General features: G+C 41.0%; 7 protein-coding genes across 7 annotated transcripts in view; 4 read left to right on the top strand and 3 right to left on the bottom strand.

Moving 5' to 3' along the window:
* LOC134192940 (protein white-like) overlaps positions 1 to 252 on the top strand; it is a 4,246-nt gene extending 3,994 nt beyond the window's left edge. Inside the window, exon 17 of the mRNA XM_062661697.1 lies at positions 78 to 252. Coding sequence (XP_062517681.1) covers positions 78 to 182 — 105 coding nt within the window. The 3' untranslated portion in view covers positions 183 to 252. The remainder of the gene's footprint in view (positions 1 to 77) is intronic.
* Positions 253 to 537: 285 nt separating this feature from the next.
* On the bottom strand, positions 538 to 6,444 carry LOC134192906 (protein white-like). Its single transcript, XM_062661660.1, has 17 exons — positions 5,988 to 6,444; positions 4,148 to 4,196; positions 3,753 to 3,942; positions 3,277 to 3,447; positions 2,968 to 3,206; positions 2,805 to 2,907; positions 2,634 to 2,747; positions 2,544 to 2,572; positions 2,382 to 2,487; positions 2,188 to 2,319; positions 2,027 to 2,119; positions 1,895 to 1,952; positions 1,750 to 1,827; positions 1,564 to 1,675; positions 1,030 to 1,121; positions 874 to 971; positions 538 to 800 (listed from the first exon to the last, which is right to left on the bottom strand). Exons 1-17 carry the CDS (start codon positions 6,442 to 6,444, stop codon positions 696 to 698), a joined length of 2,226 nt encoding a protein of 741 aa, XP_062517644.1. The 3' UTR covers positions 538 to 695.
* A 653-nt stretch (positions 6,445 to 7,097) lies between these two features.
* LOC134193078 (protein white-like) lies at positions 7,098 to 9,702 on the bottom strand. Its single transcript, XM_062661867.1, has 7 exons — positions 9,651 to 9,702; positions 9,510 to 9,587; positions 9,393 to 9,438; positions 8,103 to 8,168; positions 7,579 to 7,670; positions 7,415 to 7,512; positions 7,098 to 7,341 (listed from the first exon to the last, which is right to left on the bottom strand). Exons 1-7 carry the CDS (start codon positions 9,691 to 9,693, stop codon positions 7,237 to 7,239), a joined length of 528 nt encoding a protein of 175 aa, XP_062517851.1. The 5' UTR covers positions 9,694 to 9,702; the 3' UTR covers positions 7,098 to 7,236.
* Positions 9,703 to 9,716: 14 nt separating this feature from the next.
* On the bottom strand, positions 9,717 to 10,337 carry LOC134192905 (protein white-like). Its single transcript, XM_062661659.1, has 4 exons — positions 10,303 to 10,337; positions 10,141 to 10,246; positions 9,948 to 10,079; positions 9,717 to 9,875 (listed from the first exon to the last, which is right to left on the bottom strand). Exons 1-4 carry the CDS (start codon positions 10,335 to 10,337, stop codon positions 9,717 to 9,719), a joined length of 432 nt encoding a protein of 143 aa, XP_062517643.1.
* Positions 10,338 to 14,182: 3,845 nt separating this feature from the next.
* LOC134193028 (uncharacterized) lies at positions 14,183 to 16,435 on the top strand. The gene has a single exon (XM_062661809.1). It carries the CDS (start codon positions 15,671 to 15,673, stop codon positions 16,433 to 16,435), a length of 765 nt encoding a protein of 254 aa, XP_062517793.1. The 5' UTR covers positions 14,183 to 15,670.
* LOC134193027 (uncharacterized) lies at positions 16,207 to 17,600 on the top strand. Its single transcript, XM_062661808.1, has one exon. It carries the CDS (start codon positions 16,576 to 16,578, stop codon positions 17,422 to 17,424), a length of 849 nt encoding a protein of 282 aa, XP_062517792.1. The 5' UTR covers positions 16,207 to 16,575; the 3' UTR covers positions 17,425 to 17,600.
* Positions 17,601 to 18,568: 968 nt separating this feature from the next.
* LOC134193070 (protein white-like) overlaps positions 18,569 to 22,500 on the top strand; it is a 4,403-nt gene continuing 471 nt past the window's right edge. The window contains exons 1-15 of the mRNA XM_062661857.1: positions 18,569 to 19,136; positions 19,197 to 19,245; positions 19,638 to 19,827; positions 20,155 to 20,325; positions 20,390 to 20,628; positions 20,704 to 20,806; positions 20,868 to 20,981; positions 21,039 to 21,070; positions 21,127 to 21,232; positions 21,295 to 21,426; positions 21,773 to 21,865; positions 21,925 to 21,982; positions 22,047 to 22,124; positions 22,185 to 22,296; positions 22,363 to 22,454. Coding sequence (XP_062517841.1) covers positions 18,692 to 19,136; positions 19,197 to 19,245; positions 19,638 to 19,827; positions 20,155 to 20,325; positions 20,390 to 20,628; positions 20,704 to 20,806; positions 20,868 to 20,981; positions 21,039 to 21,070; positions 21,127 to 21,232; positions 21,295 to 21,426; positions 21,773 to 21,865; positions 21,925 to 21,982; positions 22,047 to 22,124; positions 22,185 to 22,296; positions 22,363 to 22,454 — 2,014 coding nt within the window. The 5' untranslated portion in view covers positions 18,569 to 18,691. The remainder of the gene's footprint in view (positions 19,137 to 19,196; positions 19,246 to 19,637; positions 19,828 to 20,154; positions 20,326 to 20,389; positions 20,629 to 20,703; positions 20,807 to 20,867; positions 20,982 to 21,038; positions 21,071 to 21,126; positions 21,233 to 21,294; positions 21,427 to 21,772; positions 21,866 to 21,924; positions 21,983 to 22,046; positions 22,125 to 22,184; positions 22,297 to 22,362; positions 22,455 to 22,500) is intronic.

Raw genomic sequence — 22,500 nt, 5'->3', positions numbered from 1 at the left:
TGTGTGTGTGTGTGTGTGTGTGTGTGTGTGTGTGTGTGTGTGTTCATTCTGTATGCTGATTTGGACTCCGGATGTAGGAGCATTTTCGGCTCGATTTGGTTCTACTTGGTGTTCTAATCGTTGCTGCTCGACTGATTGCCTACATTGTCCTGCGCATTCGAGTTTTGCTCAGTAAAACATGACAAGCAAGGGATGGTTAGTTGTAACAACACTATGTACTCCTGCATAAATACATTCATTAATACAACTAATGGTAAGTACAAACGTGTGTACCTACTTGGGGATCCCAAGCAACATACCAAAATGACATTCAGAATCCATAATATTCTGTCTGTCACTCTGCATTGACAAACGTGGCTCTGATAGAACTATCTGCTAGTTAATTAAATAAATTAATAATTATTTATAACTAAATTAATTATTTAATAATTAATTGATGTGATAGCTGTGTGCAATATGACTCCATAAATGCACACAACTATGAGCTAGTTGCAATCAGTTGAGTTTTATTTGCTAAAGAGACAATGAACTTGCTCACACAAGGTACTAATTGTTATTGCACTGTTTGTTTGTGCTATATAGGACTGCAGTTTACAGACAAACAGACAATACAATAGTGTACTAACCTACTAATATGTGTTTTATCTAATTGTTTAGTTACTTTTACTTTATAAATCAATGTGTATATAGTTAGCTTAGTTCTGATTGCTTCTCACTCTCATCATCAAAATTAGAATTGCCAACAGCCGTAACCCAAATGTGAGCACAAAGAGTAGACCGATATTCCTGCCAACATTATCCTACATGTGGATTGCAACAGAAAGCACATGGTTAGATCAAACGACGCCACACAATGAGGGAACATCAACTAACAGCATTGATACTATAGAATTCTAGAATCTCGTCTCCTCGACAAATTTTCACTGTTTCTGTAGTGGCAGTGCATTCTCCACTTGTCGCATTGAACGTGTCTGCAAAAGTGACAACTGAAAATGATGGGTAAACTTAACAACAAATGATGATATTTACCTAAATTGATACCTGACCACTGGTTTGTCATCAGTATTTCAAACCCATAATATACCCAAGATGTAAATTTTATCCACAGCAGGTGTTTCTTTCTGAGATAGAAACAGTACAGGGCAGGGCTGGTGGAGCAGAATAGAGCAAGTGGGTCATGGCCTATCAACTTTTGAAAACAAGACTTTCACTAACAACATTTGGTGAGAACTTTGGGAGATATGGGTAGAGGTGATTAAATATATTAGTGTCTAGTTTAGTTACATAAATTTCAGTGTGTAACAGATGACTTAAACAATTCAATAAATACCTTCTAAACATCTTCACAGTACAACACTACTAGTGGTTGTAGTTATTTGTAATAATATCTAATCAGGCTCCAGCCCTTTACCACTTTTTTTGTCAGAAGTTGCTAAATGGGCGGAGCCTGGCCCACTCAACATCTAGACTGCTCTGCCAGCCCCTGCAGGTCAATAACTTTCAAAAATCTACTTAAATTGAATATGTATAGAGATGCTAGCTATGGCATAATCTAGATCTTACACTGAGTTAGATCTCTGAAAGAAGCCACCCAATAGTATGAAAGGTCGATAACAAGCAGTAGATATAGCTGCCGCAATTAGTACAGATGGAGAGGCAGCTGAGATACAATAACCTGGTGATGATAACATAAAGTGCATGAAGCTAGCTTTAACATTAGGTAATACAGTTTGTTTGCATGCAGCATACCAAAAGACATAGCTGCCAATGATGAAATCACCAATGTCCCATAGAAAACAAAAAAATGACTCACTCCACTTCGAAATCCTATAAACTCATACAACCAGTTGTCAACATGCATGATGATCCTATTTGTAGCAATTGGCCATTTCACCGATCATTGGATATGAAATGATGCAGAAGATGAAGGACAAGATAAGAACAAGTGGCAGCTACAATGTCAAAATGGTAGAATTAAAGTACATTGTCTCATGACCTTCACCCGTTTAATATGCATGCTTATTACATCAGCTAAACTTTTTGCAATGACATAGACTGGTGTTGTGTATAGACGAGATCGGTGTTCCTGACGAAAAACTGGCATCTCCGTAGGTATGTTCTGTAGCAGTATTTGAGGCACATGATAAGATCAACTAAGACATGAATTTAGAAGTAGTGCATGATTACCTGTAATATGCACACCAGGTGAAAAACAGATTGCTGTGAAACGGCAAATGTCAGTGCCCCACCAAAGTTTTGTACTGCTGATTCATCCCGATTCAATTGCAGATATATCAAACCATAAACAATAGCAACAATCTAACAACAGTTTCTTCCCCAATGAGAAAACCTCATCAACAAACTATACACCATGCACTTACTATGGTCAGGGAAAATCTGAGTTTTGCCAAAATAGGATCTCGAATGATAGACAACCAAGCTCTCCACAAAACATAACGGAACTGAGTCAAATATGAACTAGAATAGCTAAACAGAAACTTTTATACAGAACAGATATTCAAAACACTAAAGCTAGTCTGTACCTTTGCTTATCATGAAGCTTACGAGAGATCTGCATGAATAACACATGCAGTTGATTACCTAATCTGTCAAATTACAATAGAGAAACTGACGTGAAAGTGACGTTTTTCTTCATTTCTTTCTTTCAGTGCTATGTTTGTTAAAGTTTCAATTTCTTCTCTGACGTCATCTGCTAGATCACTGACCTCAAATGCATCACAAATTGCCTGACATATTAAATATACAAATATAACCAAAAATTAATAATTTTTAAGAAATGTCACCTTTACGTTGTTCTTGCATTCCTGCTCACTGTCTGGTACAACAGCAAGTGTGTAGATGTAAAAGTCAGCTGGATTGTAGTTTTCCGGACATTCATATCCAGCTCTAGTAACACTTTAATATTAACAAACAGCTTTACTCTTTACTCCTTAGTGTATTACTCACTCAGCAAAAAACTGAGAGGCTCGACATGTTGGTCCCAGATATGCTGTCCGTCCTTCAGCCATCAATATGACATGATCAAATAGAGCATATACTATTGATGATGGCTGGTGAATTGAACACAAAACTGTACGGCCAGTAGCTGCTACTCTTGTAAGCAATTTGACAACATACTCAGCCATGAAAGAATCAAGACCTGACGTTGGTTCGTCAAGAAACAGCAAGGGAGGATTCTTCAAAAGCTGCAAATAAATCAAAATTAAATGTTAGGCTGGCTACTCTAATGCAGACTTTAAAACAGAAAATCCTTGCTTGTGATGCAACTGCCAAACGTTTCTTTTCTCCTCCAGAAATGCCTTTGATTTTTCCTGGTATTCCAATCAACGTATCTTTACACTTACACAAGCCCATTTCAGACATCACTTGCTCAATACGCTCAAGCTTCTCTTTCTTACTATACTTCTTGCCCAGCTTTAAAGCAGCCTACAAATTAATGTGTTCAGTATTAATGATTGACACACACACACACACACACACACACACACACACACACACACACACACACACACACACACACACACACACACACACACACACACACACACATCAACAGAAACTAGAAGAGTAGGCACATGATTGCTTCTAATTATAATAGCACAAGAGCAGCTAAATCGCAACACTGTTCAAAAGTGCATGTGGCATGTCAACATGACATGAAAGTACATCAGATGTAATAATTAAATAGAATAATATATGTTAACTAGTTGTTTGCTTTGTTACCTCCTCACCTGAAACTTTAGATGCTCAATTACTTTCATGGTGCCAATAAAGATGTAGTCCTGCTGCACATATGCTGATACTTGATGAACATCTGATGCAAAGGCCACTTTTCCGTCTAGCTTCACAGTGCCGGTTACCTTCAGGCGACTTTGATTCTGACTTGCCAACACATTTAAGAGTGTTGTTTTTCCAACACCACTAAAACATAAATTTATTTTCTGTATGTATGTATGTATGTATGTATGTATGTATGTATGTATGTATATATATATATATATATATATATATATACCGGTATGTACGTATAGTATGTGTGCAAGTACATGTATACGTGCAATTTCTCTCTAATGATCATGTATGCACATTATAATGCATGTTGTAAGTTCTGCATGATAACACATACCTTGCTCCCATGATAGCGATAAGTTGTCCCGGCATTGCAATACCACTCACTGAAAAGAAAGAACATAATTAAATTTTAATTAATTAATATTGTACATTAGTGTATTGATTTATTTGTATAGGCTCTAGATACCTAGAAATAGTCTTAGCTAATCTTTGGGCCTAGTGAGAACATCTCCACCCTCTGGAATGCGCATGTAAAGAATGAGAGAGAAGCACAGCTTGGCCGGTCCACATGCAGCTCGTTGACCGTGAGGCGGGCATGCACGTGGATTACAGTAATACTGTCGTGATCTCGAAGACTCGACGGATGTGGGCGGGTCGATTTACGGATGTGGGCGGATCGATATACGGATGTGGGCGGTATTATCTGCTCCGCATATACACAATAATTCTTACTAAAGTTCAAATGAATGATTGTATATGTGGCACAGTGCTACTGTACACACGTAAACTTCGCAGAGGGGTACCACGCCCAAACAATTGCACCCATATACGGTTAGTTAATTTTGAGTAAATCCCAGTAAGTGCAGCAGCTGCATGTTCCGGAACCTAAACACGCAAACGGGGGTTTAGCACTTAATTTAGTAATACTTCATTTTAGAACTAGTGAGTACTAAAACTCATCTTCAGTGGCGTTCCAGGCATGTTCTAGACTCGAGCATCCGACCGCGGTCGTCTCCTTCGATCCCCCAGAAGAAGAAAGACGGTCTTTCTCCTCCTGGAGGAAGCCGGCTGGACACTCGAGCCTAGGCATGTTTCTGCGTTGCCTAGATCTTGGACGTTGTCCCTTGAAAAATACGTTCTCGGTACTAGTAAATTAGAGGGTACGTTGTATGTGTCCAGATGTTCTTACGTTGTTCTGAGCCGTCGAATGACCGTAGTAATTTAGTAGTATGTTCTGCATGTCGTTCAGTCATGTATCTAGTCGTGGACATCGAGGCACTAATGCTAAGAACTTCTAGATAGCTTCGATCAGAACGATGGAAGCGTCACGATCAAGCGATTTAATAAAAAATCTCCTTGCTAGGGAGTCGATTACTCCTCAGCTGTACGATGAGAGTATCGCCGCCAAAGAGTCATCTATTGCACAACTAAGGATCTGAGGATCAAGTTGGTTTACCAACACGTTACTACACGTGCAAATCTCATCCCAGATCAACCAGTGGTTCCACGTGTGAAACACACACCGGCTCCATACGTGTTCGGACCGCTAGCAAGCCCTGTTTTAAAGCCCTGACTATACGCCCCTGCATCGATCCTACGTAGCACTTCAGCGAATGCTGGAAGTTAATTAAACAACGATCGAGAGTTACCACTGTTATTGTTTCGCCCTACGTATACATTTTGTATGGGTTTTCTTGTTTATGTGTAGTTATAATGCCTCGCCACGATGAGCGAGTGGGGTCTTTACCCCCATCTGGGCGTACATGTTTCTGTGTAGTCCACACAGCAATCGATGACTAGCCGATTCGATATAGATTGCAGGCATTACGGTGACCGCGAACTCGGCAACATGTCTAGTGGATATCCATGACCACCGGGAAAGCGCCAAACGTCTTCGTCAACGGACAGTTCGCTAAACCACAGAAACTTCCCAACGACCGAAACGAGTCATAGTCTCATGGACAAAGCTAGAGAAACATGAGAAAGAAAGACAGAAAGAAAGAGAGACGACTGGGGTTTGAACCCCCAAACCATGGAGTAGTAGCCATTGTTGCTAACCACTAAGCCACGGCGGTGACTTATAATAAATTGATCATTAGATGTATTGCAAAATAATAGACTTCTTTGCCTTAAAATTAATTGAAACTAGACAATTACTAATTGATAGTACTAACCGTTGTTCAAGATGAATTTGTTCGGATGTGTAGCATCAATCCCCTGAATTCTTTCCCAAACCGACGGTCGTGCACCGGACGCTACTGCTGATATATTCAACCACGAGAGAGAGACGGTTGTTGTTGGCTTCGACATCTGTCGCTTGAGACGACGCTTCGACATGTTTGTTCCGCTTTTCTTTGTCCATGAAGCGTCAAACAAGACGGTAGCATTGCGCTTCAAAGCCGGCACTTTGTCGTGCACCGTTTCGTTTTGCGTTTTGCGATCGAGATCAACTCGAGAGATCTCAACTGTCTGCCGCTTGAGAAGAGGACGTTTCATCACGCTTTTCTTTCCGGGTGAGCTGGCAAACTCGTCTTCTCGGGCCGCTATCGAGACGGGATGTGATCCGTTTGCGTTTGCAGAAGATTCAGGTGGCGATTGAGATGTGAGATGTACAGATCTAGTGTCTTCCATGTCAACAAGTTGGACAACTACAGCAGAAGTGACAAAAACAAACAGAAGAACCTCTAGGCTACCCTAGCTGCAGGGCTTTGCTGCATGCACAAAAGAGGAACTGAAATAAATGCAATGCCTGCTCTAGCGTATACTATAGAGCCTATTATATTGTAATGTATGTATACTTCATTCCTAGCAGATGAATGGGGCCATTCCCATAGCACGTTGATCATCTCGCGTAGTTAATTAATTAACTCACTAAGTTTGATATCAGTCAGAGATTAAATAAGAAAAGTTATTAAATTATTGGCAATTAGAAGGAAATATTGGCAATAGAAGGAAATCGTCATATCTCATCGAATAACGATTTCTCTATAAAACTAACAATGTGATGTGAGCTATAGTGTGGACACCATTTGACACAATCAAATGAATCAAAAAATGACTTTCAGAATCCACATTATTTTGTCTGTCACTCTGTGTTGACAAACATGGCTATGATGATGATGATGATGATGATGATGATGATGATGATGATGATGACATAGAACTATCTGCTAGCTAATTAATGTGACAGCGATGTGCAATACGGTGGCCCCCATAAATGCACACAACCATGAGCTAGTTGCAATCAGCTACTTCTATACGCTAGACATAATGAAATTGCTCACAAAAGCGCTAATTGTTATTACACTGTTTGTATGTGCTATATAGGGCTGCAGTTACAGACAAACAGACAATACAATAGTACTAACCTATTAATATGTGTTTATCTAATTGTTCAATTGGAAATTAAATGTATATAGTTAGCTATTTCTGATTGTTTCTCACTCTCATCATCAAAATCAGAATTGCAAACAGACGAAACCCAACTATGATCACAAAGAGTAGACCGACATTTCTGCCAACATCATCCTACATGTGGATTATAACAGAAAGCAAATGGTTAGATCAAACGATGTCACACGATGAGGGAACATCAACTGACAGCATCAACACTATAGAATTCTAGAATCTCGTCTCCTTGACAAATTTTCACTGCTCCTGTAGTTGCAGTACATTCTCCACTTGTCGCATTGAACGTGTCTGCAAGAGTGACAACCGAAAGTGATAGGTAAATAAATTAACTTAGCAACAAATGACAATATTTACCTAAATTGATACCTGACCACTGATTTGTCATTAGTATTTGAAACCCATAATATACCCAAGACGTAAATTTTATCCACAGCAGGTGTGTCTTCCTGAGATAGAAACACGCAGTACATTGCAACAAGGCAGGACTGGTGGAGCAGGGTAGGGCAAATAGGCAATGGCTTACTCAACTATTGAAAATGAGATGCATACCAGCAATGTTTGGCAAGAACTTTTAAAAAATGTGTACAACAGGTGAATAAATAATTAAATAGTGTGCGTGGTCAATAAAATTTCAATGTGTACGAGATAACTTAATTAATTCAATAAATACTTCCCAAACATCTTCAGAGTACAATGAGATCAGGCTTCACCCCTTTACCAAAACCACTCTTGTTGGGAGTGCCATATGCAAATAGGCGGAGCCTGGTGAACGGCCCATTCGAATCTAGACTGCTCCGCCAGCCCTACAGGTCAATAACTTTCAAAATCTATCTAAATTGAATATTTATAGATGCTAGCTAGCACGATCTAGATCTTACACTGAGTTAGATCTTTGATAAAAGCCACCCAATACTATGAAAGGTAGATAAAGAGCACTAGATATACAGTGCGGGACAGCATAAATCCCCCCAATGCGCATGTCATTCCTAAACGCGCACAGTTTAAATTTGGTTTGGTCTACCTATTTCAAATTTGGTCCAGTGGTGTACAAGTTTATTTGCTACAACGAGCCAGCTTAATTTGATAAACGAAAGAGTTTCGTTCTCTCACGGCGAGAATAATGGAGACGCCTCCTCAAGTTCCCGTATTGTCCTACGAAAAATAGGAATATTGCCGTAGATGATTGAGAACTCGATGAAAGATTGTCACCATGATGTGCAACAAAACTGCAGAAATGGATTTTCGAGATTGTTTATTAATTCTGAGTTTAACCGCAAGAGGGGCCCCACTAAGGGTCTCACTTCGCGCCCTATCGTTTTTCATGCACGCGCTATTCGAATTCAGAAGTGTACCAAACGCTATTAGACAAACAGGGTTAAATATCCACAGAAGCACATTTTTTAATTTTTCTCTAGATGCAGTGTGAATGACACTCAAAGATAGGCATGATAATAAAAATATACAATTGGTCACGTGATCTAGTTTACATAATACAAGACGCGACTGAAACATTATTTTAACATGTCTAAAGTTGTTCCGCCAATCTCTGATGGTGCCCTCATTTTTGTGTACTATCTGCGACACAACATCTGCGGCCCTTTTGACGGTCTGCGATGTCTCCCTACGGTGAAACTCGAAAAGCAACAACGACAGCATCTTTAGATCTACGATTCCCAAAGCTCTTACCCATTCATCCAGACAACTCCAAACATCATCATCGCTAAAAGACTGCACCGAATCGTTGTCCCCGTCTAGTGTTTCAGCGTCTGCCTCTGCCGTACATGCTGGTTCCGAAGGGGCCCCCTCCTCTTCAGATGGTCTAAGCTTCAGCCTTTTCTCATTCATAGCTTCAACCCTTTCTAGTTGTTTCTTTCTTTTACTCCAACGCATGGCGTCCATGATGATGGCAGTGAGGGGACTAAGAGAATACGGTATCCATGGCAATAATGTGCCATCAACCAATCGCAATGCAGCCACAGCTGTTAGACAGCCAATCAACACTCGCTAATCTAAATTCGTTATCTTGCAAACCACGTGGTCAAAACCGACGTCATTCTGTAGGGCTTCTCACGGCGATCACGTGCATATGTAAGAACGTCTATAAATACGCAGGGCGAATTTTCTAACGTGCGCTACGTTTGGGGGGATTTATGCTGTCCCGCACTGTAGCTGCAGCAACTGGTACAGATGGAGAGACTGCTGAGATACAATAACCTGGTGATGACATAAAGTGCATAGAGCTGGCTATAACATTAGGTAATGGAGTTTGTTTGCATGCAGCATACCATATGACATAGCTGCCAATGATGAAATCACCAATGTCCCATAGAAAACAAAAAAATGACTCACTCCACTTCGAAATCCTATAACTCATGCAACCAGTTAACACGCACGATGATCCTATTTGTAGCAATTGGCCATTTCACCAATCATTGGATATGAAATGATGCAAAAGATGAAAGACATCATAAGAACAAGTGGCAGCTACAATGTCAGAATGATAGAATTAAAGTACATTGTCTCATGACACTCACCCGTTTAATATGCATGCTTATTACATCAGCCAAACTTTTAGCAATGACATAGACTGGTGTTGTGTATAGATGAGATCGGTGTTCCTGACGAAAAACTGGCATCTCCGCAGTTATGTTCTGTAGCAGTATTGGAGACACGCATACTATAAGATCAACTATGACATAAATGTAAAAGTAGTGCATGATTACCTGCAATGTGCACATCATGTGAAAAATAGATTGCTGTGTAAGGGCAAATGCCAGTGCCCCACCAACGTTCTGTACTGCTGATTCATCTCGATTCAGTTGCAGATATACCAAACCATAAAAAATAGCAACAATCTACAACAGTTTCTTTCCCAATGAGAAAACCTCATCAACAAACTATACACCATGCACTCACTATGGTCAGGGAAAATCTGAGTTTTGCCAAAATAGGATCTCGAATGATAGACAACCAATCTCTCCACAAAACATAACGGAACTGAGTCAAATATGAACTAGAATAGCTGAACAGAAACTTTTATACAGAACAGATATTCAAAACACTAGAGCTAGTCTGTACCTTTGCTTATCATGAAGCTTATGAGAGATCTGCATGAATAATCAGAAACACATGCAGTTGATTACCTAATCTATCAAATTATAATAGAGAAACTGACGTGAAAGTGACGTTTTTCTTCATTTCTTTCTTTCAGTGCTATGTTTGTTAAAGTTTCAATTTCTTTTCTGACGTCATCTGCTAGATCACTGACCTCAAATGCATCACAAATTGCCTGACATATTAAATATACAAATATAACCAAAAATAAAAGACTTCAAGAAATGTCACCTTCACGTTGTTCTTGCATTCCTGCTCACTGTCTGGTACAACAGCAAGTGTGTAGATGTAAAAGTCAGCTGGATTGTAGTTTTCCGGACATTCATATCCAGCTCTAGTAACACTTTAACATTAACAAACAGCTTTACTCTTTACTCCTTAGTGTATTACTCACTCAGCAAAAAACTGAGTGGTTCGACATGTTGGTCCCAGATATGCTATCCGTCCTTCAGCCATCAATATGACATGATCAAATAAAGCATATACTATTGATGATGGCTGGTGAATTGAAAACAAAACTGTACGGCCAGTAGCTGCTACTCTTGTAAGCAATTTGACAACATACTCAGCCATGAAAGAATCAAGACCTGACGTCGGTTCGTCAAGAAACAGCAAGGGAGGATTCTTCAAAAGCTGCAAATAAATCAAAATTAAATGTTAGGCTGGCTACTCTAATGCAGACTTTAAAACAGAAAATCCTTGCTTGTGATGCAACTGCCAAACGCTTCTTTTCTCCTCCAGAAATGCCTTTGATTTTCCCTGGTATTCCAATCAACGTATCTTTACACTTATGCAAGCCCATTTCAAACATCACTTGCTCAATACGCTCAAGCTTCTCTTTCTTACTATACTTCTTGCCCAGTTTTAAAGCAGCCTACAAATTCATTATTTAGTATTTAATGACTGACACACCACACACACACACACACACACACACACACACACACACACACACACACACACACACACACACACACACACAACACACACACAACATCAACAGAACATGACAGAAACTAGAACAGTAGGTACATGACTGCTTATAATTAAATTAATGGCACATGATTGCTGATAATTATAATAGCACAGAGCAGCTACATGGCAACACTGTTCAAAAGTGCATGTTGCATGTCAATATGATACAAATCTACTTTACACATCAGATGTAATAGAATAATACATGTTAACTACTTGTCTGCTGTGTTACTCGCCTGAAACTTTAGATGCTCGATTACTTTCATGGTGCCAATAAAGATGTCGTCCTGCTGCACGTATGCTGATACTTGATAAACATCTGATGCAGAGGCTACTTCTCCATCTAGCTTTACAGTGCCGGTTACCTTCAGACGACTTTGATTCTGACTTGCCAACACATTTAACAGCGTTGTTTTCCCGGTACCACTAAAACATGAAACTAATTTTCTGTATGTATGTATGTATGTATGTATGTATGTATGTATGTATGTATGTATGTATGTATGAATATTTGGTCTAAGTTCTTTACCACCTACCTTGCTCCCATGATAGCGATAAGTTGTCCTGGCATTGCAATACCACTCACTGGAGAATTAACAGCCCTATGTGAGCTGGTGAAACCAGAAAATTGTCAATTAAGTACTAACCGTTGTTCAAGATGAATTTGTTCGGGTGTGTAGCATCAACCCCCTGAATTCTTTCCCAAACCGACGGTCGTGCACCGGACGCCACTGCTGATATATTCAACCACGAGAGAGAGACGGTTGTGGACGGCTTCGACATCTGTCGCTTGAGACGACGCTTGTTTGTTCCGCTTTTCTTTGTCCATGAAGCGTCAAACAGGACGGTAGCACTGCGCTCCAAAGCCGGCACCTTGACGTGTACCGTTTCGTTCTGCGCTTCCAGGTCAAGATCAATTTCAGAGATCTCAACTGTCTGCCGCTTAAGAAGAGGACGTTTCATCACGCTTTTCTTTCCAGGTAAGCTGGCAAACTCGTCTTCTCGGGTCGGTATCGAGACGGGATGTGATCCGTTTGCAGAAGATTCAGGTGGCGATTGAGATGTGAGATGTACAGATCTAGTGTCTTCCATGTCAGCAAGTTGGACAACTACAGCAGAAGCTATAAAAACAAAACAGAAGAACCTCTAGGTTACCCTGCAAGGCTTGCTGCACAAGAAAGGAACTGAATTAATGCAATGCCTCTAACATACTATACTGTAGAGCTTTTAGTGCAATTACCTAACTCATTCATAACAAATGAGTTAGAGACCACCCAGAGTATACGTTAATGGTATGCAGTGTAGTCTCGCGTAGTCGGTTCCTGAACTACATAATTGCAATTTATGCTCTACAAAATTGCAATATCAATTAAGGTTATAATAGTTGTTAATTAATTAAATTAAATTATTGCCAATTGAGGAAAATTGTTGTATGCCATCCAATGACACTTTCCATCTCAATCTGATGATTTCAGATGGGTCCTACCTTTTTTCTGTTATTCGCTGTCCAACTTTGAATACATTTTAAATCAGATTGAAAAGTTGCAATTGTATACTATAGGATGAGAGCAACTGCGCTGTGTGTTCACCTCCTAAAGAACTCGGTTGCCAAATGGTAGGAGACTTTGTTGTGAGGTGCATAATTTTGTGACTTTCATGCGTCTAGATGGAATCATCTGACACGGTTCTTGAAGAGATGTCGCTCTAGGCACTAGCTACGTACCCTGGCTAGCTGCAATTAATTAGAAGTGCACGCCGTGGTACCGGCTGGTAATTCCAGGCGAATAATGTCGTGAAAACATCGGTGTATTCGACGGGTATTTCAGCGGATTTCTACTGTGACACCGGCTGGAACTACTCGTAATTGCATTGGTACTGGTACACAGCGGACTAACGAGTAAATCCCTCTGGTATTCACCCAGGATTTCAACGAATAATGGCAGAGACACGCCAGCAATTGTATTGCAGTTTAGACATTATTATTCTTATAATGCGGCTATTCCAATGTAAACAGTGTAAAGAAAGCTAGAATACGACATAGGATAACTACCGTCAACTGTTTTTCAAAGTCAAAAAACCGCTAGACATGGCGATCTTTCGAAACACAGTTTTCTGATTTTCTTCTTCTCGTACCGATTCCCTCAGCTGCGTACGTCCGTAGTCCGTCAAATTTCTCGAAAATTTTACGAAATCTTTTAGCCATTGCAGTGAAGCTAGATAGAGTTGCGATGCAGACAGCTGGAGCGAGAACTTATGACCGCCGCGCAGTTGAACATGCACAACAATGTTATTACACTGTACTGCTGTTTGATTGGTCGAGAGGTAAGCGGTGGAATGGAAGCATCGATTACTCCTAGCAACTGCCCTGAAACTTGCTAATTGATTAAAGCATTCCTGAACGTAGTTGTCTTGCCGACAAATGATATGATGTCTGTAAAGAAATGACTAAAAACACAAGCAACTATCGCATAAGCTTCTGGTACACGTACAATAGTGCACATTCTACATGAATATTAAAATTCATCCCTAGGGCGATGCTTATTACGAGCTTCTAGACATGGTAGATTTCTAACACTGTCGAAACAACGTTACTAATGTCATTCAATCCTTCAAAAATGGTCCCACGGATCTTTCGTAGATAATTCAGCGTGTTGTTCACATGTAAATCAAAGGAAAGCGCGTCGTACGAGCAAATTACGTTCACGTCCGTGATCCAGCTGTGCAGGTTAATTAACACGCCGTGAAAGGTCTGAGGTGCACGGATCCGTGATCCTAAGTACCGGACACGGCAGCGTAAAACCGCCGATATCTGCCTGGATTTCGCTATCACGCCGAGATCACGCCGGGACAACGACGGCATCCTTCCGTGCATTTCGCATTAAGGTTTGCTGCACAAAGAAATTAGGTAAACAATGCAATGCCTACTACAGTGTATCTATCTATCTATCTATCTATCTATCTGCCTGTCCTGCGGATGGTTGTGAGTACCAAGGAGCTGTCACACGGACCTTGCATCATTTTCGTCAGCGTCATGCCCCAGGTGAGACGTCTCGAGAGTTCGTAGCTGTGCACGACTTACACCCATGCCCATACTGCCGTCAATGGTTTCATCGTCTTCTGAGACATACTCATGGGTGCAAGATCTCTCATTCATCGTCACCTAACGAAATCCAGAAAGGGTCCCCCTTTCCTTGGATTCCTGCACCAATGATATGTGTGAAAGTCAGTGTCGTGGTCAAGTCGGTTCTTCTTTGTCTTTATCATCTTCTTTAGCAAACAAAGCAAAGGAAAATACAGATAGTTGTTCCTTGAGTGGAAAACCCAGCAATAATCTCATTTATATTTCAAACTCACTTTCAGAGCCCTTGGATGCCAGAGCATGGTCTCTCCTTAAAAGGTTGACGGTCAATGACTTTCTTTCTTCTACAGTACCTTGTACTGTGTCTCGAGTTCCCAACGTTGCAGTCTCAGTTTTTCATAAATGTTGTGCTATTCCTCTTGAGAGAATTGCTTCTGATTCATCTGATGCTGTAGCATGGAAGCTTTTGATGCTTGTTCCAAGGATGGTTCTTACCCCTCCTAAACGTGGTGGGAGAGCAGGATGTCAGGAAATTCGCAATTTGTGTCAAAAATTTCTGGAGTATCGTTGGGAAGAACTACTGCAGTTGAACGCTCCTAGATGAAGAAACGAATCTAAAACACCAAAAAACCATCAAAGAAATTCTGCTCTTCGTCTCATACGTTGTGGTGAGTTGTCTCGTGCAGCTAGAATTCTATGCAGCAAAGGTCTAGCTCCAGCTACACAAGCTACTGTTGACAAGTTAGCTTCTAAACACCCAATTCAGCGACAAGTTCCTGAGTATGAGGATCCAAAATCAGATCCAGGCTTGAATCTGAATCAGCAGTCTCTTGCTTGGATGATTAGATCTCCCCCCCCCGTGGTTCTGGAGGCGGTCCATCTAGATGGAGATATGAGCATTTACGTGCCCTGATTGCTGATCATCAAATCAGTGATTATCTTCACTTTCTATGCAGTGCTATTGCATCTGGCTCACTTCCTGAAGAACCCATCTCTCTTTTGTCAGCTTCTCGTCTGGTTGCATTACCGAAAGGATTCGATGATGTGCGCCCAATAGCCATTGGGGAAGTTTTTAGGAGAATTACAGCTAAGGTCATCTGCTCAGAAAAACAGACAGAATTCCATTCTTTCTTCTGTCCTATTCAACATGACGTGGCTACTGAAGGTGGAGTTGAGCTTATAGTTCATCAAGCTCAAGCTTTGACTGAACAACACCCAGATTGGGTAATTTTAAAATCAGACATTAAGAATGCTTTCAATTCGATTAGTCGACAACACATGTTACAGCAAGTATGCAATCATTTTCCGGACGTGTATCCACATGCTTTTAACATGTATGGTCATGTCAGCTCACTTGTGTATACTAAGGGCCATAGTACTGTCATCCTCCAGTCGCAAGAAGGAGTCCATCAAGGAGACCCTTTGGGCCCCTCTTTGTTTTCCATTACTATACAACCATTACTCTCTAAGGTGCAGAAGCAACATCCCCGAGTTCAAACTCTGGCCTATTTGGATGACGTCTTCTTGATTGGTTCGCCTGAAGAAACTGTGAATGCCTTTCAAGACCTACAATGTCAGTTTGAGTCAACAGGTCTACTCGTCTCTAAGCAGAAATGTGAAGCATATGCAATGGCTTATCCAGATGAGTGGTCTGTTGACATTGCCATCAACACTTCTGGCATTGACATACTGGGAACCCCAATTGGGACACCAGATTACGTCTCCGCACGTTGCACAGACAAGGCAAAGTCTGGTACTGAACTATGTTCAAAACTACTAGAATTGGACGATCCACAGAGTTCTTTACTGCTACTCAGGCACTGTCACGTTCCTAGTCTCAACCATTCGAGTAGAACTGTCATACCGGAACAACTCAATAAAGCTGCTTTGATACATGATGACCAGACATATCAAACTTTTTCTTCAGTCATGGGCTTAGAGATGTATCAGACCCTGATTCATGGTTTCAGAGTTGTTTGCCTATTAGGCATGGAGGGTTTGGTCTCTCCAGGATGCAATCAGTCACTCCCATGGCATTCCTAGCAGCTTGGGCTCACACGTCCCGGGAACTGTCTTTGCGGTTGAACTCTCATGAGTTGATTGACAACTTTTTTGAAAGACAGTCTTTTGAAGGATCTCTCTCTCACCGTCTGTCACTAGCGTGGGCTACTATACAAGAATAAATGCCAGAGAAATCCTTATTAAGTGAAAAATCTCTAAGTCAAATTCTTGAAGATCCGGAAAAGTTACAACATCGTTTCACGTGCACAATGGCTGATGATGGTTACAATCTTCTGTTAGGAAAAGAAAACTCACATGAAGTTTCAGCCAGACTTAGATCAGTCAGTGGAAAGGGAGCTGGTGCCTTCTTACAAGCAATCCCAACGTCAAACGAGCTTGCACTAAAACCCGGCAAATTTCGCCTAGCAGCTTGTTTACGTTTAGGGCTTCACCTTCCTTTTCAGGGAATGCAAGATAAGTGCGATTGTGGGACACACCTTGACTCTTTTGGGTATCATCTCATGACATGTAAACACGGAGGAGGTCCCGTTTGGGCTCATGACTCAATTGTAAGCTCTTGTTCGGAATGCTTGAAAAAGCTGGCCGTTCTCCACAAGAAAGAACCAAAACATAGATATCTGAACAATGAGGGTAGACCTGATATTCTCATATGCCACACCGGTATTTTGTCTGATCAGGAGATGGATATTTCACTTGCCCATCCCTGGAGTAAAGAGGTCGTCAAAAATTGCGCCAAACTGAGTGGATTTGCTGCAAAGAAAAGAGAAAAAATGAAAAATGCTAAATATGATGAGATTCTTCCAGGAGGTAGTGCACCGAAATGCATACCTGTAGTGTTTGAGCACTTTGGCACCTGGGGAGTTTCCACTGAGCGTCTGCTGAACACTTTATCGCTTAAGTCCAAAGATAAAGAAGGAAAGAACAACTCTGCTGACTTCAAGACCTACTGGAGACGTTGTTTTTCCGTTACACTGCAGAAACTAAATGCTCGTGTGATGATGAAAAACTGAACATTGTTCAAGGTGGTTCCATTTTAGATGATGAACTCAGGCGTGTCTAGGCACGCCAAGATTACTTTCTTAAGTTAGAGTTTAGGTTTGAGTTTAGTTGACATTTTATGTAGTTTGCGGTATCTATCGAATGTCATTGTACTAGAGAATTGGCTATATCTAATAAATATTCTATCTATCTATCTATCTATCCCCTTGGTACATGAACATTTTGGGAGATGGGGCAAGGAAGCCATTAACTTCCTCAAGTCCCTAGGGGATCGCTCCAAGGATGAATATGGTCAATACAACAAAAAGGATTTTATGTCAGTGTCTAGACGCCGGATTAGCGTTGCACTTCAGAAAGGCAATGCTAAAGTTATTCTAAGGAAGCTGGAAAGACTAATTTATGCTTTTTCTTCGCTTGACCTTGCTTTCACAGACGTTCAGTCTTACGTTCATTAGAATAGACAGCAGTTTTCATTAGTCTTTTGTGCTAGAGAAAGAAATTATTCAATAAAATCTATCTATCTATCTATCTATCTATCTATCTATCTATCTATATATATATACTGTAGAGCGTATACGTAGCTATAGTACATTATATATTACCGTATTATTTCCGCAAGTACTCATTATAACGCAGAGTTACTATTTATCAATCATCTCTAAGCATGGGTTACCTATTTGAGCATATGGGTTACTATAGCTACTCCCGGAAATACGGTAATATGCAATTCCATAACTCAGATAAGTCAGTACACATACATGATAATTAATTGGTGGTCTCCTGTAGTCGGTTCCTTAGCTCCCTCATCCTAAACTGTAAACAGCAAAAAATATTCCGGAAATATGAGGAAGAAGAGAGGCTAGACCACAGCCTATGTAGCATGCAACCTGTTGCAAGACTAACAACAGATTTGGATCAACGTCTTTTTGTCAGGTGATTTCCATACATATACAACTAACTTAAGTTTAATTAATTAAACATACCGCAAAGTATTACTTAACATTAGTGTTTCCAACACATCAACCCAGTTGTAGCAATCCTGACCGATAAATATTCACTAAATTTCCTCTATCAAAATTGTGCTGTTTCAGCAGCGGCGGCAGCATGTGTCATGATGACGCACAAACGAGGTGACCTCTAGACCCACTACTCACAACTAATGTCGCATGTACTTGTCCGGCTTTACAGGAAACAACAAACCTTTAGCATTCTGCTATATATATAGCCTTCATCTCGCATTCTGTTGTATACCTAGTTTGTTGCAGAACGCTGCACGAAATGGAGGCTATCGAAATCGAAGAAATTCCCGACTCTCTTCAGGACGCGACGGTATCGTATCCTGCGCCCGAACTTCAGGCAACCGTACACACCAATGTGGCAATCGTTGAGGTGGGAGAGGTGTCACGGTCGCCTGCCGGTCGTGCAGCATCTCTCGACTCTGCTGCTGCACAAGACGTCGACCAGGCCAAGAATCCCAGAGCCGTTCCCGCTTTAGAACGCAATGCCACCGTTCTCTTCGACGCGTCGTGGACAAAGAAAGCAAAAGAGCCGCAACAGGATGTGCACGTGAACAAATTGGAGCGACAAATGTCTCGACCGTCTACAGCCGTCTCACTCTCTTGGTCTAATCTCAAGGTGGTGGCACCCGGTGCAGGTCCTTCCCTAAAGGAGCGGCTGCAAGGGATTTCTGATCGAAAACCCGACAAAGTGATCTTGAAGAATGGTGAATATGGAAAGCTTGATGATCAAGCCAAGCTTATGTATGAGCATTTGTTTTTTGTAGTGAGTGGTATTGCAATGCCTGGGCAGCTCGTTGCCATTATGGGCGCAAGGTTGGTGTCATTAGCGTTTGCTATCTAATTAGTGGACACGTACTACAATAGTTTTCTACATAAATTAATTGAAACAAATCTAAAGCCATGCACAACACACACACACACACACACACACACACACACACACACACACACACACACACACACACACACACACACAACAAACACACACACACACACACACACACACACACACACACACACACACACACACACACACACACAAAGAAACACAAACACACACACACACACACACACACACACACACACACACACACACACAAAGAAACACAAACACAAACACAAAGACACACACACACACACTGTTGCTGTCATTTTATATTTCAATTTACTTTGTCTTAGTTTTATTATAAGTTTGTCATTTGCAGTGGAGCTGGAAAGTCCACGTTCTTGAATGTGTTGTCGAATCAAAATACAAGTCGATTGAAAGTGACTGGGAGCGTGAGGCTTAATGGAAGAGAGGCTTTTGGATCAGATGTTGGTCATCTGTCTGCTTACGTGCAACAGGAAGACATCTTCTTTGGCACGTTGACAGTTAGGGAGCATTTGAAGTTCCAAGTGAGTTTACTTGAATGACACGCGCCAGCATGTGTGCTCGAGCAAGTGCGCAAGCGCACACACACACACACACCACACACACACACACACACACACACACACACACGCTCGCTTGCATGCACACACACACACACACACACACACACACACACACACACACACACACACACACACTGCATGCAAACAAACACTCAAACAAAAACATGTGATCCTTTACATCCAGTTTATGCATTCCTTTTGTTCCATTATATTCCAAGAATTCACTAATCACTATAATAACTAGTCACATCAAACAGCAACTGCTAACATCACCCTGTAACCATTTAGGCCATCATGAGAATGGAAGGGTGGATGAGTAAGAAACAGAAATTGGAACGTGTTGAACAAGTCTTGTTTGAAATGGGACTTAAGAAGTGCGAAAACACAATAATTGGAATACCAGGAAAAATCAAGGGCATTTCAGGAGGAGAAAAAAAGCGTCTCTCGTTTGCTTCTGAGGCAAATTCCTTCGTTCATTGTTGTAAAATGGCAAACTTGTTTTCTTGACTTTCGTGTGGTTTAGATCTTGACCAACCCAGCGTTAATGTTTCTGGATGAACCAACATCCGGTCTTGATTCGTTCATGGCCGAAGCTGTTGTCTCATTGCTTCACAAAGTTGCCGCATCTGGCCGCACAATCCTCTGCACAATCCACCAGCCGTCATCCGAGGTGTTTGCACTCTTTGATCATATTCTGTTGTTGGCCGAAGGCCAGACAGCTTATCTCGGACCAACAAGCAAAACACCTCAATTCTTAGCCGAGTGAGTTGTACATTCACTGTAAATCTGAGTCATTACATCCACTTTCAAACAAACTATTAACTACTTTTTAACTAGCAACGGTTATCCATGTCCAGAAAACTACAACCCAGCAGACTTCTATGTGCACACTCTTGCTATCATTCCTGGAAAAGAGCAGCAATGCAAAGAGCAAGTGGCCGTACGACAAACAAATATACTTCACAGTCATTCTGTTGTGGTAATCGAATTCATTGCTGTAGGCTATTTGTGATGCATTCGACAAATGTGATCTCGGAGACGAAGTCCGAGCAGCCATTAAAGAAGAAGAATACAAAGAGAATCAAGAAGAATTAGCCCAACATGATGGACTTCATGTCAGTGTCATTGATAGTCAGACAAGCTAAACACACCTTGAATTGCTATTTCTGTAGATCTCACACATTCGCCATCATGACAAACGAGAGTAGGCTATCACCAGTTGTCTATGTATTGATCTGCTCTTTACAGCCGTATGTGCAGTTACAATGCTTCATTCTTCACTCAGTTGAGGTACGTTACATGGCGAGCTTGGCTGGCAAACACTCGAGATCCAACAGCAACGAGAGTCAGATTTGGACAGACTGTCGTAAGAATTGAGAAATGATTAGATAAAATTGTGTGCGTGACGAGTGATGCTTTCTCATTTAGGTATTTGCATTTCTTATTGGTTTGATGTATCTTCAAGCGGATCTTGACGAATCAGCAATACAAAACCTTTCTGGAGCCATGACATTCACACTCATACAGGCATCTGTCGGCAACTTGTTTGCTGTACTGCAGGTTAGCAATTGATTATTTTCTGTTTGTCTGCTGCCTGCAGTTCGCTTAAACTATGTGATACAATTTTATTCAAATGTACTTGTACTCACATAGTTGACTCATGCCCATGTGATGCATCCAGTCGACATTCGAAATTTTCCAGAAAATCAGTTTGAATTGATTGAAGCAATCACCAATCTGTCTGTGTACATGATAACATCGAACGGCCGTTACAAACTAGACCGTACCATTCCAATATAATAATTATGAAATGTTGTGACACGCAGCATTTGATGTCTATAAAGACTTCACGTGCTTCATTCACAAAGTACGTCTCACTAGCAGTAAATCCACTATTGTGTTGCAGATAATACCTCTGGAAATGCCAGTTTTCCTTCGAGAACACCTCACTCGTCTGTACATGACACCCGTTTATTTCTTAGCAAGAGCTATGGCTGATGTAAGATATTACAGTGATATTTACTTCACTGTGAGACGTATTGATCTGTGTGATCACAGATTCCATTTATCATTGGTTTATCATTCATTTTCTCCACCATAATTTACTTTATGATCGGTGAGGTTTGTCTTGTATTTGTCTGTATGTACAATGCTAATGCCAATTTGTCTGCTGCCATTAGGTCTTCGTGATGGAGCTGACCATTTCTTTGCATTTTATGGAGTCGTTCTGATTGTTAGTCTGGTGGCACTTGCAGTTGGTAAAATGTCACACTCATGATTGTGGTTCTTCGCTAAACTAACTCATTTCAACTGAACAGGCTATTGTGCTTCTGCCGCTGCTCCCACCGTATCAGTAGCTCTTGCACTTGGCCCTGTCACATTCATTCCTTTTCTTCTGTTCGGCGGTTTCTTTCAAAGAGCTGACACCGTGTAAAAAGAAGCATTCGCAAGCCTTTCCTGTTCAGTGATTTCCATTAAACAACGTGTTGTGTATAGGAAAGACTACCTGGTTTGGTTAAAGTTTCTCTCTTGGTTCTATTACGGATTCGAACTGCTGATGGTAAACCAGTGGTCAGGACTGCATCTCGGTTGGTAACGTCCATGTCTTCACTCAATACACATCTAACATGATTT

The sequence above is a fragment of the Corticium candelabrum genome, chromosome 17, assembly GCF_963422355.1.
Source record: "Corticium candelabrum chromosome 17, ooCorCand1.1, whole genome shotgun sequence".
NCBI lineage: Eukaryota > Metazoa > Porifera > Homoscleromorpha > Homosclerophorida > Plakinidae > Corticium > Corticium candelabrum.
This window is presented reverse-complemented; position numbering and strand designations above follow the sequence as displayed.